General features: G+C 42.4%; 1 protein-coding gene across 2 annotated transcripts in view; it reads left to right on the forward strand.

Annotated features, from left to right (window-relative positions):
• FAM171A1 (family with sequence similarity 171 member A1) overlaps nucleotides 1-13,541 on the forward strand; it is a 132,853-nt gene that overhangs the window by 71,378 nt on the left and 47,934 nt on the right. For both annotated transcript variants that reach the window (XM_005282435.5, XM_065586921.1), the window contains exons 2-3: nucleotides 1,382-1,609; nucleotides 10,376-10,468. In XM_005282435.5, coding sequence (XP_005282492.2) covers nucleotides 1,382-1,609; nucleotides 10,376-10,468 — 321 coding nt within the window. The remainder of the gene's footprint in view (nucleotides 1-1,381; nucleotides 1,610-10,375; nucleotides 10,469-13,541) is intronic.

Here is a 13,541-nt window from a genome sequence, read left to right on the forward strand (position 1 = left end):
GGCCCATAAGGAGAGGTGCTGTTACTTGAAGGATTTCATTAGACAAGTTTTCATCTTCACTAGCATACTCAGTATTATTTAACCACTGAACTTTACAGGAAAGACTTGTTGCCCTCTTGGCTTTACTTGCTATTATTTCTTGCTGCTTTAGTGCCTGTATGTACAGTTTAAAATAAAATTGAAATGGTTAATACTACAAAATATTTATACATGCAACAGAACTTAATCCCCCTTACTGTTTTATATAAAAGAATTAGTGCTTATTTATAAATATAGTTGATGTGAAAATGAGGTCATGCTCTGTTCCTTCTGCAGCACATGAAGAAATTAGTTGCATTTGGAGCATGAGCAACATGCTTGTCAGTGAGGAGTCTGGCTGAATTCCCATGAACAGGAAGGCGAGGGTTGCATCAGATTATCTCAGTGCTTTGGGGAATCGGGTATGCGGAGATAGGGGGAGGGAGTGGGATAGCAGCAGATTTGCGTAAAATGGGAGAGTGGGAGGGATGGGTCAGGCCCATACTTCGGGGAATGGGAGGGAGAAGATAACAGATGGCAAAGGGGAAGCCTGAGTAGTGCTTTAGTGAAAGGTTAGAACCATTGCTAGGACTTCGAGCGCTGTGCTGAACGCAGGGCATGGCTGCTGCTATGGTAGTGGCTATTGGGGTGGGGTCAGTCGGGGACTATTGTGGGGAGGGGAAACTGTCCTGGAAACAGAGGAACTTGGTAGCACAAGCCGCACAGTGTATATCTGGCTTCTTATCCATCAAATGCAATATGACATAGCACATATTTTAAAGGCATAAGAGTGCCTCTAATTTGGACAAATAAATTGTACATCTGAAGGCACTTGCAGGAGTAGTTAGTTTCTGGAGTAAGGACAAATTAAGCCACTCCCCAGTAAAATGCACCATTGTGGCTGTTTCTGAAATTCTAGTGTGAATAAAGTTGTTCTGCCTCGGGCCATTGCTTTTTGCCGCTTATGCTGACTGGTTGTCTTCTGCCCAGATACTATGGTGATGGGTGCAGTATAAGCACCTCAATATTCTGTGCTAACAGCAGAGTAAAGATCAGGGGAGCATGGCAGGTATCCTGCAGTGTGTGACAGAACCCATACATATAAATGATATATATGAAACATTGTGCTTGTGCATGCAGTACTGGCAGGGGGCAGCTCTGTAGAATTAAGAAACCTCTCTGGAGGACCATGACCTAAAATAGAGAATCATAGGTAGGGAAGATCGATAGCAATATACATCTGTATGTCAGAGATTACCATTGAGCCCTGTATCTTACTGTTAGCATCTTAGTTTGTTCTAACTAATACTACATATAACAAACGTTTTCCAAGGCTAATCATTGTGGTTGTCTGTCATTACAGAAGTGACGCTGAAGGTCCATGTAAGTGATGCCAGCACACATCAGCCGGTAACTGAAGCCTTCATTGAGATTTTTACCAACCAGATTTCCATTGCCTCTGGAACCTCAGGAGCAGATGGCACTGCCTTCATCAAGTTTCAGTATAAGCTGGGCAATCAGCTGATTGTTACTGCTACTAAACATGCTTATGTGCCAAATTCTGCACCATGGAAACCCACAAGATTGCCTGGTAAGAGATGTTTATTTTTGTTCAGAGGTAAGACTTTGCATCTAACGGAAGTTACAAAATTACGTGTGACTGACTTAACACTTAGGATTGTAACCCCGGGTAGCTGTGGGGAGAAAAATATTAGAGAGGCACACAATTGCCTTCTATGATGAGATAACTGGCTCTGTGGATGAGGGGAAAGCAGTGGATGTGTTATTCCTTGACTTTAGCAAAGCTTTTGATACGGTCTCCCACAGTATTCTTGCCGCCAAGTTAAAGAAGTATGGGCTGGATGAATGGACTGTAAGGTGGATAGAAAGCTGGCTAGATCGTCGGGCTCAACGGGTAGTGATCAATGGCTCCATGTCTAGTTGGCAGCCGGTTTCAAGCGGAGTGCCCCAAGGGTCGGTCCTGGGGCCGGTTTTGTTTAATATCTTTATTAATGATCTGGAGGATGGTGTGGACTGCACTCTCAGCAAGTTTGCAGATGACACTAAACTAGGAGGCGTGGTAGATACACTAGAGGGTAGGGATCGGATACAGAGGGACCTAGACAAATTAGAGGATTGGGCCGAAAAAAACCTGATGAGGTTCAACAAGGACAAGTGCAGAGTCCTGCACTTAGGACGGAAGAATCCCATGCACCGCTACAGACTAGGGACCAAATGGCTAGGTAGCAGTTCTGCAGAAAAGGACCTAGGGGTCACAGTGGACGAGAAGCTGGATATGAGTCAACAGTGTGCTCTTGTTGCCAAGAAGGCTAACGGCATTTTGAGCTGTATAAGTAGGGGCATTGCCAGCAGATCGAGGAACGTGATCATTCCCCTTTATTCGACATTGGTGAGGCCTCATCTGGAATACTGTGTCCAGTTTTGGGCCCCACACTACAAGAAGGATGTGGAAAAATTGGAAAGAGTCCAGCGGAGGGCAACAAAAATGATTAGGGGTCTGGAGCACATGACTTATGAGGAGAGGCTGAGGGAACTGGGATTGTTTAGTCTCCAGAAGAGAAGAATGAGGGGGGATTTGATAGCAGCCTTCAACTACCTGAAGGGGGGTTCCAAAGAGGATGGAGCTCGGCTGTTCTCAGTGGTGGCAGACGACAGAACAAGGAGCAATGGTCTCAAGTTGCAGTGGGGGAGGTCCAGGTTGGATATCAGGAAAAACTGTTTCACTAGGAGGGTGGTGAAACACTGGAATGCGTTACCTAGGGAGGTGGTGGAGTCTCCTTCCTTGGAGGTTTTTAAGGCCTGGCTTGACAAAGCCCTGGCTGGGATGATTTAGCTGGGAATTGGTCCTGCTTTGAGCAGGGGGTTGGATTAGATGACCTCTTGAGGTCCCTTCCAACTCTGATATTCTATGATTCTATGATAAGCACCACTCATCTGGACATCTTTGTAAAAATTGATCTAAGTCCTCTAAAATCAACACGCTTAGTCAGATTTCTTTTTGAAATTTGGTGTGCTTCAGGAGGGTGAAGAGTGGAGTTAGTGACTCAGATTTGGAGTCATTTGAGCGAAGAGTTCCAGAGATATAAACCTGAAACAGGCACTTTAAAAAGAAGTTTCTAGGTTGGGGGAAAGGGGTATAGCTAAAGAGCAAACTATTTATGAGATGCCGGTCACTGTGGTCTCAATCTGTTAAGTTTTACCCAAGGCAGCATGTGGCATCCACTAAATATTTGGAGGACCCAAACTGAGAAAAAATGTTAAGAAAATGTACTTTTTTTATATATATATATACACACTGTGCTTTTGCTAATACAAAATGGCTAACAGGTTTTCAATCCTGCCATTTTATGTGGTTTAAAGTGTGCCTTTTGTAAGTGCTCTTAAATCCAAATGGTTAATCAAATTGCTTTGAAATTTGGTGTGCCTCATGGAGGGGCAGGGTATTGTTAGTGACCAAATTTGGGGTCAATTGGCTGAAGGGTTCCCAAGTTACATCCTGCCACCTCCCCCACGCCCCCCAAAAACCCCAGTTTCATTCTGCTCCTTTATACTGTTAAACTGTGGGGTACTAATCACTGGGTGAATCACAGAGCTTGTTGAGTTTGACAGTAAGCTCACCCTGGATGGCTCTGAACTGACCCTTCTATTAACATAACTACAGACCAATTAATCACAAGCCCCCACCTAAGGCAAAAGGAGTTTTGCACTGAGTGGCTGGCGATGGCTACAGTTTGTGAGTCAAGGGTGGCTATTTGATTTTGGGAGGACTGTGGGGGGGGGGGGGGATTAGACATGTGAATGCTTCCTGAGAGGGGAAGAGTATTAGGGGGCAGAGGAGTGGAGGGATTTGGGGGAGAGGGGTTTGGGGCTGCAGCGAGGGGAGGGGGGTTATAGAGGGGCATAAATGGGGACAAATGAGAGAGGTTGGTATGGTTAGATAAGGGGTTCTCAAACTTAATTGCATAGCCACCCCCTTCTGACAACAAAAATTACTGCACGACCCCAGGAGGGGGGACAGAAGCCTGAGCCTGTCCGAACCACACTGCCCCAGGCGCGGGGGAGGGCAAAGCTGAAGCCTAAGGGCTTCAGCCCCAAGTAAGGGGGTGTAACCAAGTAAGGCCTGTAACCTGAGCCCCACTGCGAAAGGCTGAAGCCTTTGGGCTTCGGCCCCAGGTGATGGGGCTTGGACTGAAGCCCTGGGCCCCAGCAAGTCTAAGCCAGCCCTTGCAACCCGATTAAAATGGGGTACCATTCCACTTTGGGGCCCCAACCCATAATTTGAGAATCACTGGGTTAGATGTTTGGCTGTGTGTGTGTGTGGTGTTTTTGTGTGCTGTCCCAGCTCTGCGCAGACAGCTGACACAGCAGACCTTAAGCGAACCACCCAATGACCACAAGATCTGTTAAGGTACGAAGGCACCCAGCCAAGTTTATTGATGAAGCATGGTACTAATATCCCGCAGACTCTACCAACCACTAATATATGTATTCCCATAACAATGGAACAGCTCAGTGAACGGCAGGACTTTCCGTTCCTCCCCAGGCTAGACAAAGACATTCCCTCTGGGATACATTTTTATACCCCAATACAAACAAAGTTATGTACTGCCCCGCTGACATAGTTACTGCCCCCTGACGTGGCTAATCATCACCCATAACCTTATACATGTTGCTTCAATTAAAACATCTCTTTTACATACTGTCATCCTGACCTTATCTTTTAGAGGGGGGTCAGTGTGTTTCTAAAAAAAAAAAAAAAAAACCAACAAGGAGTCTGGTGGCACCTTAAAGACTAACAGATTTATTTGGGCATAAGCTTTCGTGGGTAAAAAAACCTCACTTCTTCAGATGCATCTTGTATGCCACTATGAGGTTTTTTACCCACAAAAGCTTATGCCCAAATAAATCTGTTAGTCTTTAAGGTGCCACCAGACTCCTTGTTGTTTTTGTGGATACTGTGACAAAGTTCCTCCACTATCTTGGTGGGTCCTGTGCTTATTGGCAGATTTTCTTGCCTCAGAGATTCACCATGTGGGTTGGGGAACAGCCCAGAGACCTTCCCCTCTGGAAGAACCCACAGTCCAGGTCAATTGGGAGGTTTGGGGGGAACCCAGGCCCACCTTCTACTCCGGGTTCCAGCCCAGGGCCCTGTGGACTGCAGCTGTCTATAGTGCCTCCTATAACAGCTGCATGACAGCTACAACTCCCTGGGCTACTTCCCCATGGCCTCCTCCAAACACCTTCCTCCTGGTGTCTGATAACACTTGTGCTCCTCAGTCCTCCAGCAGCACAACTCACTCCGACTCTCAGCTCCTTGCACCTCTTATTCCCAGCTCCTCGCATTCACACCACAAACTGAAGTGAGCTCCTTTTAAAACCCAGGTGCCCTGATTAGCCTGCCTTAATTGATTCTAGCAGCTTCTTCTTAATTGGCTCCAGGTGTCCTAATTAGCCTGCCTGCCTTAACTGGTTCTACCAGGTTCCTGATTACTCGAGTGCAGCCCCTGCTCTGGTCACTCAGGGAACAGAAAACTACTCATCCAGTGACCAGTATATTTGCCCTCTACCAGACTCCTGTACCCCACTGGTCTGAGTCTGACACAATACAGACTAACACGGCTACACCCTGATACTTGACAGTGTGTTCCTGTTATTCTTGGGGAATGTTTTTGTAACATCCTTGATATTGGGATGTTCTGATACTACTTGATATCAGGATGTGCTTTTATGAGTACTCTGTGCACTTCTTAGGAATGTGTATTTCTGTAATAACAGCCCTCTTCACAGATTCTGTGAGCAGCTCCTGCCTCTTGCTCATGGCTTGTCTTTGCTTTATATTAGTAAAGCTTTGACTATTACTTTAGCTCAGGCCTCGGGCCTCATACCAGGCCTCTGATACAAGGGCTTACGCCTCTGATTCTCTTCCTACTACAGCTGGGGGCTCAGATGAGGGAGGCATGGCACCTTCCAGCTCTGCCAGTGCACCCCAACCTTGCTAAATATGCACTCCACTGCTCTGCCAAGGGTCCCGACCCACTCTCCTTCTATCCCCCGCTCCTCTGCCCCCCAACTCCTCCTCCCTTCCCAAGAAGCATTCACATGTCTAATTTTCCCCCCAAAGACTTTGGGTGGTACATGGGTGTTGGGGTGCACTGGCAGAGCTGTGGGATGCTGGAGTGTTGGGGTGCTTTGGCAGAGCTGTAGAGCGTGGAGGCATGGAACTCACATCACTGCCATCTTGACCGCTGAGGGCAAAGAAATATGCGTGCTGCCAGGCTTGCCAACATATTGACTCTGGGAGATTCTTGGAACATGAGGTTGCAGAAGTTTGTGGGGGAGCAAAGAGTACACCATGGCATAGGGATTGTTGACTATGGGCTGATTTGGGTCAGTACACAAATTGTGGGACATGATATATACAACTGCCTAAATCACATCTTAACTCCTATCAACAACATACCTTTTTTTTTTTTCTTGTTCAAAAGACTAGGAAGTTCACTGGCAAAATACTACACTAATGCAGAGTCAAAGTTGCTTGGGGGTATGTCATCCCCTTGCAGAATGCTTTGCTCAGCAAAACTCAAACTTCTGAAAACCTGGAAATGCAGAGTTAAGGTTTCTCATGCAACCTTAACTCTGACCTCTTTCAGCAGTGATCCAGTATGCCCCATTAACACACACAGCTTTACTCTGCCGGCCCCTCAGTTTGCTCCCCACCCCCGGCCCAGCACTGCTTGAGAGCCCGAGTTCCAACCTGAGTCGCAGTGTCAAAGCAATGTCTACACAGCTATTTTTAGACTTGCTCTGAGATACAGTGTAGACATACCCGAGAAGGTTAAGTGACTTTCCCAAGGTCAGACAGCAGGTCTGTGCCTCTTCCAAAACTGGAAACTGCTTTGGTGGTTATCCTTTTTCTGTAAAAACTCCTTTAGTTCTATCAATCACTGAAGTCTCAGCTTCTTTAGCATTCTTATATTTCCTAAAGACACAATTGACCTATCATTAGTGCATGCATTGCCAATTGACTCTTATATGTTTTTAATTTTTCTCTTTCCTCTCCTGTTTCTTTTGAATAAAGCGTGCCCTTACATGGCATGTTTTCTTCTGATGTTAACCTTGAGAGAGGGCAATCAAATGTGATGCTATTGTTTTGATAAGCCATTGAAATCTGATAAGCAATGGCTTTGTATACACGTTTTATCAAGACTTTTTTTTCTAGGCAGCTGAAATAAGAGCACATTTTGGAAAAACAAAGATTTCTTTGGCCCTGGTCATTCTTCCATGAAGTCAATAGGCAATTTGCCATTGAGTTCAGTGGGAGCAGGATCCACCCTTTGTCTTCTTTACCTTGAACTTAATCCCTCTCCTGATTAAATGGCCACGCAAAACATTGCAACTAGATACATATAATGCAGATTCAGTATGGCCAAATTGAAAACTTTCTGTACTTTGTCCCTTTTAGAGAACACCATTATTCAGTAGTTTCGGCCCCAAATACTTAGGTTTTATGGAGGATTTTTTTAATTACAAAACTGAATATTAAATGTTTGATTTTTTTTTTAAATATAAAGAATATTTTTAAATTTAAACATTCATGTTGGTGTTTACAACCCAGACATTGCAGCGCTCTCCTAGTTCATGAGAACCAAAAAGTGAAGTGGACTAAAAATAGAAATGAAATTGATCAGTCCAAGCTGAGTGGCATACCAAAAGTGAACAAACAGCATATTTAGGCTCTGATCTTGCATCAAATTCTACATCTGCAGAGCCCAGCACCCAAATGGATCTTAATGTCGGGCCACAGTTTAAGTGACTTCTCAATTAAGTTCCTAAAACTTACTTAGTAGTAATACCGAGTGTATGGGTCAGGCTCTGCTGTGTGCTTTGCCACACAGACCAGGTATACCATTCCAGGCAGCAATCAAGTGTGTTAATCTTAAATTGTGGCGGGGGGGGGGGAAGAAAGGGGAGATTCACTAATAAAACATAACACTGAAAGGCTATGCAGCCACTGATCTAGTGATACTGCTATAATAACTTAAGGTGAAAGTGTCCGGGGGGGTGTATTTTCATAATTTGTGCACAAAGTAATTTGGTCTAAATATCAACAAAAATAATTACCAGGATTTCGCCACTTAGTTAGTACTTCTCCTTAAATTACTTAGCTGGAAGCTGCAGGAGAGAAAAGATTGGGGAGGGGGTTGGGGAGAACTCTTTAAAAAAATTATTTTATGAACACGGCAAAATTCCCTCTCTAATTAAAGATTAATTTAGACATTGTTTTAACTATTTCTAAGTGCATAATAGAAAAGACACTATTTGTACTACTTGTATATCATGCATGTTGGGGTTTTTTAATGACTTTGGGAATTACCTTGAGTGTGAAAGGTGCTGTGTAATCAAATACAATGTATATGTATAATAGATCCCTCTGTCTGATGAGCCAGCTCTTTACACTTCAAAAATTCTATCTTGTTCTAATAGAACTCTCCCAAGAACGCAGTAGGAGAGACTCAGATTACCCAAAATAAAGGGAAGGTGTTGCCATTGATGTGTCTTCATTTTGGTTCCCCAAATGTTCCCAAACTACTCGATTATATCCTGAGCTCCTAATGTAAAGAACATATTAGAATTTACATCTTGGGAGAAAGAGCTCAGGGCACCTCATTTATCATGCTGAGAAAAAGCCCAAGGGAAGTTCAAAGGTTACCTATGCACTGTGGCTCAGCATGTGACGGGAAAGACATTGGCACATATTCTTGTATTCAGCTCTCCAGGGTGCTTGAATTACATTGGCTTTCACTCCTACAAATTAAATTACTGGAGTAAGAGCAAACAGTTTTTCTAATTGTGTGGCTTTTATACTACCTTCTCTATAGCTCTTCTTTTAATGTGCCTGATGTGTAAATCCACTTTGACATGTAGAATATTAAAAACGAAGTTCTTATTATGAAATAGCTGCAATTTGAGTTATAGTCAATTTTATTCTGTGATTTCACCAGTACTCACGTGAGCTAATGAGGAGTTACGTTTTATTAAGTGGACATGGTCAATGTATTTCTCCTAATTTCAAAATGACATTTCATATTTTAAAAAGTATTTTGAAAGCTTGAAACAGAAATCCAATGTATTTCTGTTTTGGTTACAACAGGGTCTTTACTGGTGCTGGGGTAAAAGAAAATATTAATTCAGAGGAAGATTTTCTAAAGCTCCTAAAAGTCAATGGGTCCAGTGCCCCTAAATCGCTTAGGGTCTTTTAAAAAAATCTCTTCCTCAGATTGTGGTAGCATACAAAATATTCTAGGCACTTTCCAAATGCAGATTAAGAGACAACACCTGCATCAAAGAACATAACATCCATGAGGAATTCTTCCTCTTTCCCTCCTCCCATCCCTAAGGCACTGGAGCGGATGCAGAGCTGCTCCTTGCTGTTGCTACAGTCGCAGGGTGAAGTATGCTCAAGGACTGCTGTGGTACATATCCCTTGCTCTGTATGCAGAGAAGATTTGGCATGCAGGTGCCTAGTGCCCACCCACACAATTCCCCCAAGAAACTCATGTATGCTAAGGCAGATGAAGCCTTTGTTTCCATTGCAGCAGACTTTCTGCATCCTTCTCATTTTCTATACCACATAGTAGAATCACGCTGGTTCTGCTGCATATAGGACCTTCTGTACTGGGCTGATGGTGGGTGGGCAGGCTCAGTTCTGTAAAAACTCGGGAGTATTTTGCAAATAATAAAAGGTAAGCATAAAAGCTTAACTCATGTTGATACAGAATCACCACAATACTTTGCACTTTTATAGTGCATTTCATCTAAGTACCTCAAAATACTTCATAGTTAAGCCTTACTACACCTTTCTGAGGTAAGTAAAATCATTTTACAGATTAATCGACTTAGGCCCAGGTAGATTCCGGGTTTCGCCTAAGATTACATATTAAGTCATTAGTGGAGCTGGAAATAGAAGCCAAGAGTCCTGACTCCGAATTTTCTGTTTCGTACTCTACTTCCTCTCAAGTGTGTTGAACTTCACCAGAGGCAGAAAGTGAAATATGTTGTTTGGATCAATAACAAATTAGTCTGTCAACCTAGTTACTTGGTTTATAAAACACACCTGAGCAATTTTGTGTATACAAAATATTTGCTTTTCAGTCTTTTTATAGTGTTTTGGACTGACTGTCCTTCTAAGGGTAATAGAGAAAAAATATACTTTTGTATTCAAGAGAATTGTTAACGAAGATGAGAGAATCTTGGATTTAGACATCTTTTTAATAACAATTTAAAAAAAAAAAAAAGAATTCAAATATATCCCACTCAAACCACTTTCCTTCTACAGTGTTTTCTTCTCTGAGCCTTGGACTTCTTCCTGAACGATCAGCTACTCTAATGGTCTATGACGACGTAGTCCAGATAGTCTCGGGATTTCAAGGTATGTTTGTTTGTAGAAGTTAGAATTGGAATTTAAACCATATTTAAAAAACAGTGGATGAAATCCTGGCCCCACTGAAGTCAGTTGGCCAGGATTTCAGCCTGTGTGCTTAAGAGTTTAAAGCTGGGTCCCTAATCTAGATCATGACTTTTTTAAATTATTTTATGTCAAAGTTCAACCCTGTCTACATGTCAGTAACCTGAGGGTAAACCAGTTTGAACTTCAATGTATACAGGAGTTCTGGTCGATCTCCCAGAATTTCTGCTATTCTTCTATCTCAGAATTTCTTACCTTTTGGTATATTAAATAGAGCTAGAGATGGAAGTTCCAAAATCTTTATTGGCTTCTTATTCTGTCATCTAACATCATGGAACCATGTTTAGTTATAAAACTTGTGTCTGCTATTCAGTCTAATTTGCTTCCTTCTTACTGCTGTGATTACTGTGGTTGGATTTAAAGGATAAAGTATGCGGCATAGAGACCTCATCACATGACCACAAAAATGCAAACTAATGTAGCGGCAATAACAGTCAGGTGGACACACTGTTGCGATTTCTGAATGTACAGCTGAATAGCAGAATTGAAGGTTAATTCACCCACCTATTTATCTGTCACTCAAGTACTGTAAATTAGACCCAGGTCTAATTTCATTAGAATGATTTGATTTACTGAGGTTAGTCTGTTAATGAAGCTCTTACAGATGCTTTGATAACCTTTAAATTAAAGCCAGGACCTCTTTCTGCCTGTTATCTTACCTGTGCATGCTGGTAGGAAAGCATGCAGTAGTTTTCCATCTAATTTTTAAATATCCTCTTATCAGAAAATTAATGAAAAACAATGAGTGTTACTTTTCTTTACTGTTTTGTAATCCTGTAAAATGGCCATGCCCCAATGGAATATTAATATAATAAGGATTTCCTAACATTTTTATGGGCAGAAATCAGCCAGACACAATAGTCTTTTCGTAAGTGAGAACTCTGGTGTGGAAGAATCACTAAACAGATTATATAACTGATGGGACACTGTTAAAGAGGGCTGTATAACAACCCAGCTATAGTACATGCATTCTGCAGTTTGAGAGCTGAGGTTATGAATTTAATTAATAAAAGGCAGAGAAGACATTGAACCTCCAGAGCCTTCATCAGATAAACCATGAAACAAGGGTTACAGCATTATTCTATTAGCGTGCCGGTGTTAGAGATTCTCATTCTTCTGCAAGTTTGCTAACAAATTTCACAATTCACTGTACAATAAAAATCTTTTTATGGAAAATTGAGGCTAACAGCTTCCTTACAGCTTCCCTTGCTTTGCCTCTTTGAATAAAGATGGCTTGGTGAGAAACAGAAATGCAAACAGTACCTGTCACACCGATCTGGCTGCCATCCCCACTTTTTCTTGAATCAGAACGTCTGAAGAAGAGAAAGAGAGGCCGGAGCACAAAGTATCCAAAATGCTGTTAACTATGGAAATTGGCTGATACCTAGATTCCCATCTTCTCAAAGTAAAAACCGCTCATAGGAGCTATGCTCTCTTCTTAACTTGGGAATTCTTTCATATCCTTATTTTTCTGTAAAAACCAACAGTGGATATCTGTATTTCTCTTATGTTGAAACATGAATGGGGAACAACATAAGCATTTAATCAAGAGCTGGGAGGGGCTCTCCCTAATCCCTACCCAAAACTTTTATGGCTTGATTCTTCTCTCATTTATACTGAAGTAAAACTGGTGTAGATTCAGTTACTTCAGAGGAGTTAATCAGCATTTTTCCCAGTATAAACATAAGAGCTGAATTGGGCTTACTCAAGCCACTGAGATTATATACAGATTGGGAACTCTACGGCGCATTGATCAAAGATAGAGAAGAGCCTGCCCAGCACAAAAGTTACTAGTTGCCATTGAATAATTAATAAGATGAACAACTAAATATGCCTTTGAGAAGTTTGTTTTCAAGTTTGCTTCCAACCTCATTCTCACGCTGAAGGTACAGTTCACTGCTGTACTCTGGAAGTAATTGCGCAGATGGAGTTTGCCAAGCATAGGTTCTTTAAGGTTATGCAGAGGAGTGATGCCATCTAAAATGGGCTAAAATACCAGTTTATCAACAAGCAGGGTTGAGTACTCAATTTATGGGAGCTATAGAGATCTTCTCTCTCCACTAATACATAAAAGTAATGTCAGGCATTCTTTACAATATCTTCCCTACGCTGTTGCACTAGGCCAACCATGCTTCAAATGGTTATTTTGCACACATTGAAACACAAACAGCAGAATGACTCCACACTGCCTACCCTGAGCTGGATTACGGTTTGACCTGGCATTCACACTAAGGACTGCCTTAAATCATTTCTGAGGAGGGGCTAATAGCATGTGAGGATATTGTGAACTGGGGAGTGTGAGGGTGTGTGTGCAGACAGGTGACTCTCAGCCGGTGAAATAAGGAATTTTGCCAGCTTAAGGAGTTGTAAGCTCTGACAGCTGACTAAGATGATGGCTATGAAAGTTGACAACCCACTCTTTGTGCCAGTGGCACTTGATCTACAGAGCCTCTTCAAAGATTGGGAGAAACTTGCGCCCATTGCTGTTCCTCTGAGCCATTGGTTGAGGTGCTTTTTTTACTTAGAACCAAAAGTGTAGTTCAGTTAATCAGAGACACAAGTTTTTCACCTTGATACATTTCTCCAGTGTAGAGAAGGCCTTAGCAATATGCATATCTTGCACTAATAATATGTACTGACTCTTTCCATTAAAGAATTTCAAAGCATCTTACTTACAGAATTATGCCTGCATTTGAGGGGTACAGATAGGTAAATATTACTATTCTTTTTACAGCTGGGGGAGGGAGGGGAGAACAAGGCACAAAGATCTTAAGTGATTTACCAAAGGGCACATAGCCAGTCTGTGATCAAGAACTCAAAGTTTTCTCAGTCCTATGCTACAAGACAAAGTTTGTACCAACTTTATTATCTGTAGTATTTGAGGAAAGTGAGATTCACTTTAAATGTTTTGCCCCTTTGTAAAAATATTTTCAGTAACAAGTTGGCAGCACTCAGCTCTCACAGGCTGTGCTATATC

The sequence above is a fragment of the Chrysemys picta genome, chromosome 2 (genome assembly GCF_011386835.1).
Source record: "Chrysemys picta bellii isolate R12L10 chromosome 2, ASM1138683v2, whole genome shotgun sequence".
Taxonomy (NCBI): Eukaryota; Metazoa; Chordata; order Testudines; family Emydidae; genus Chrysemys; species Chrysemys picta.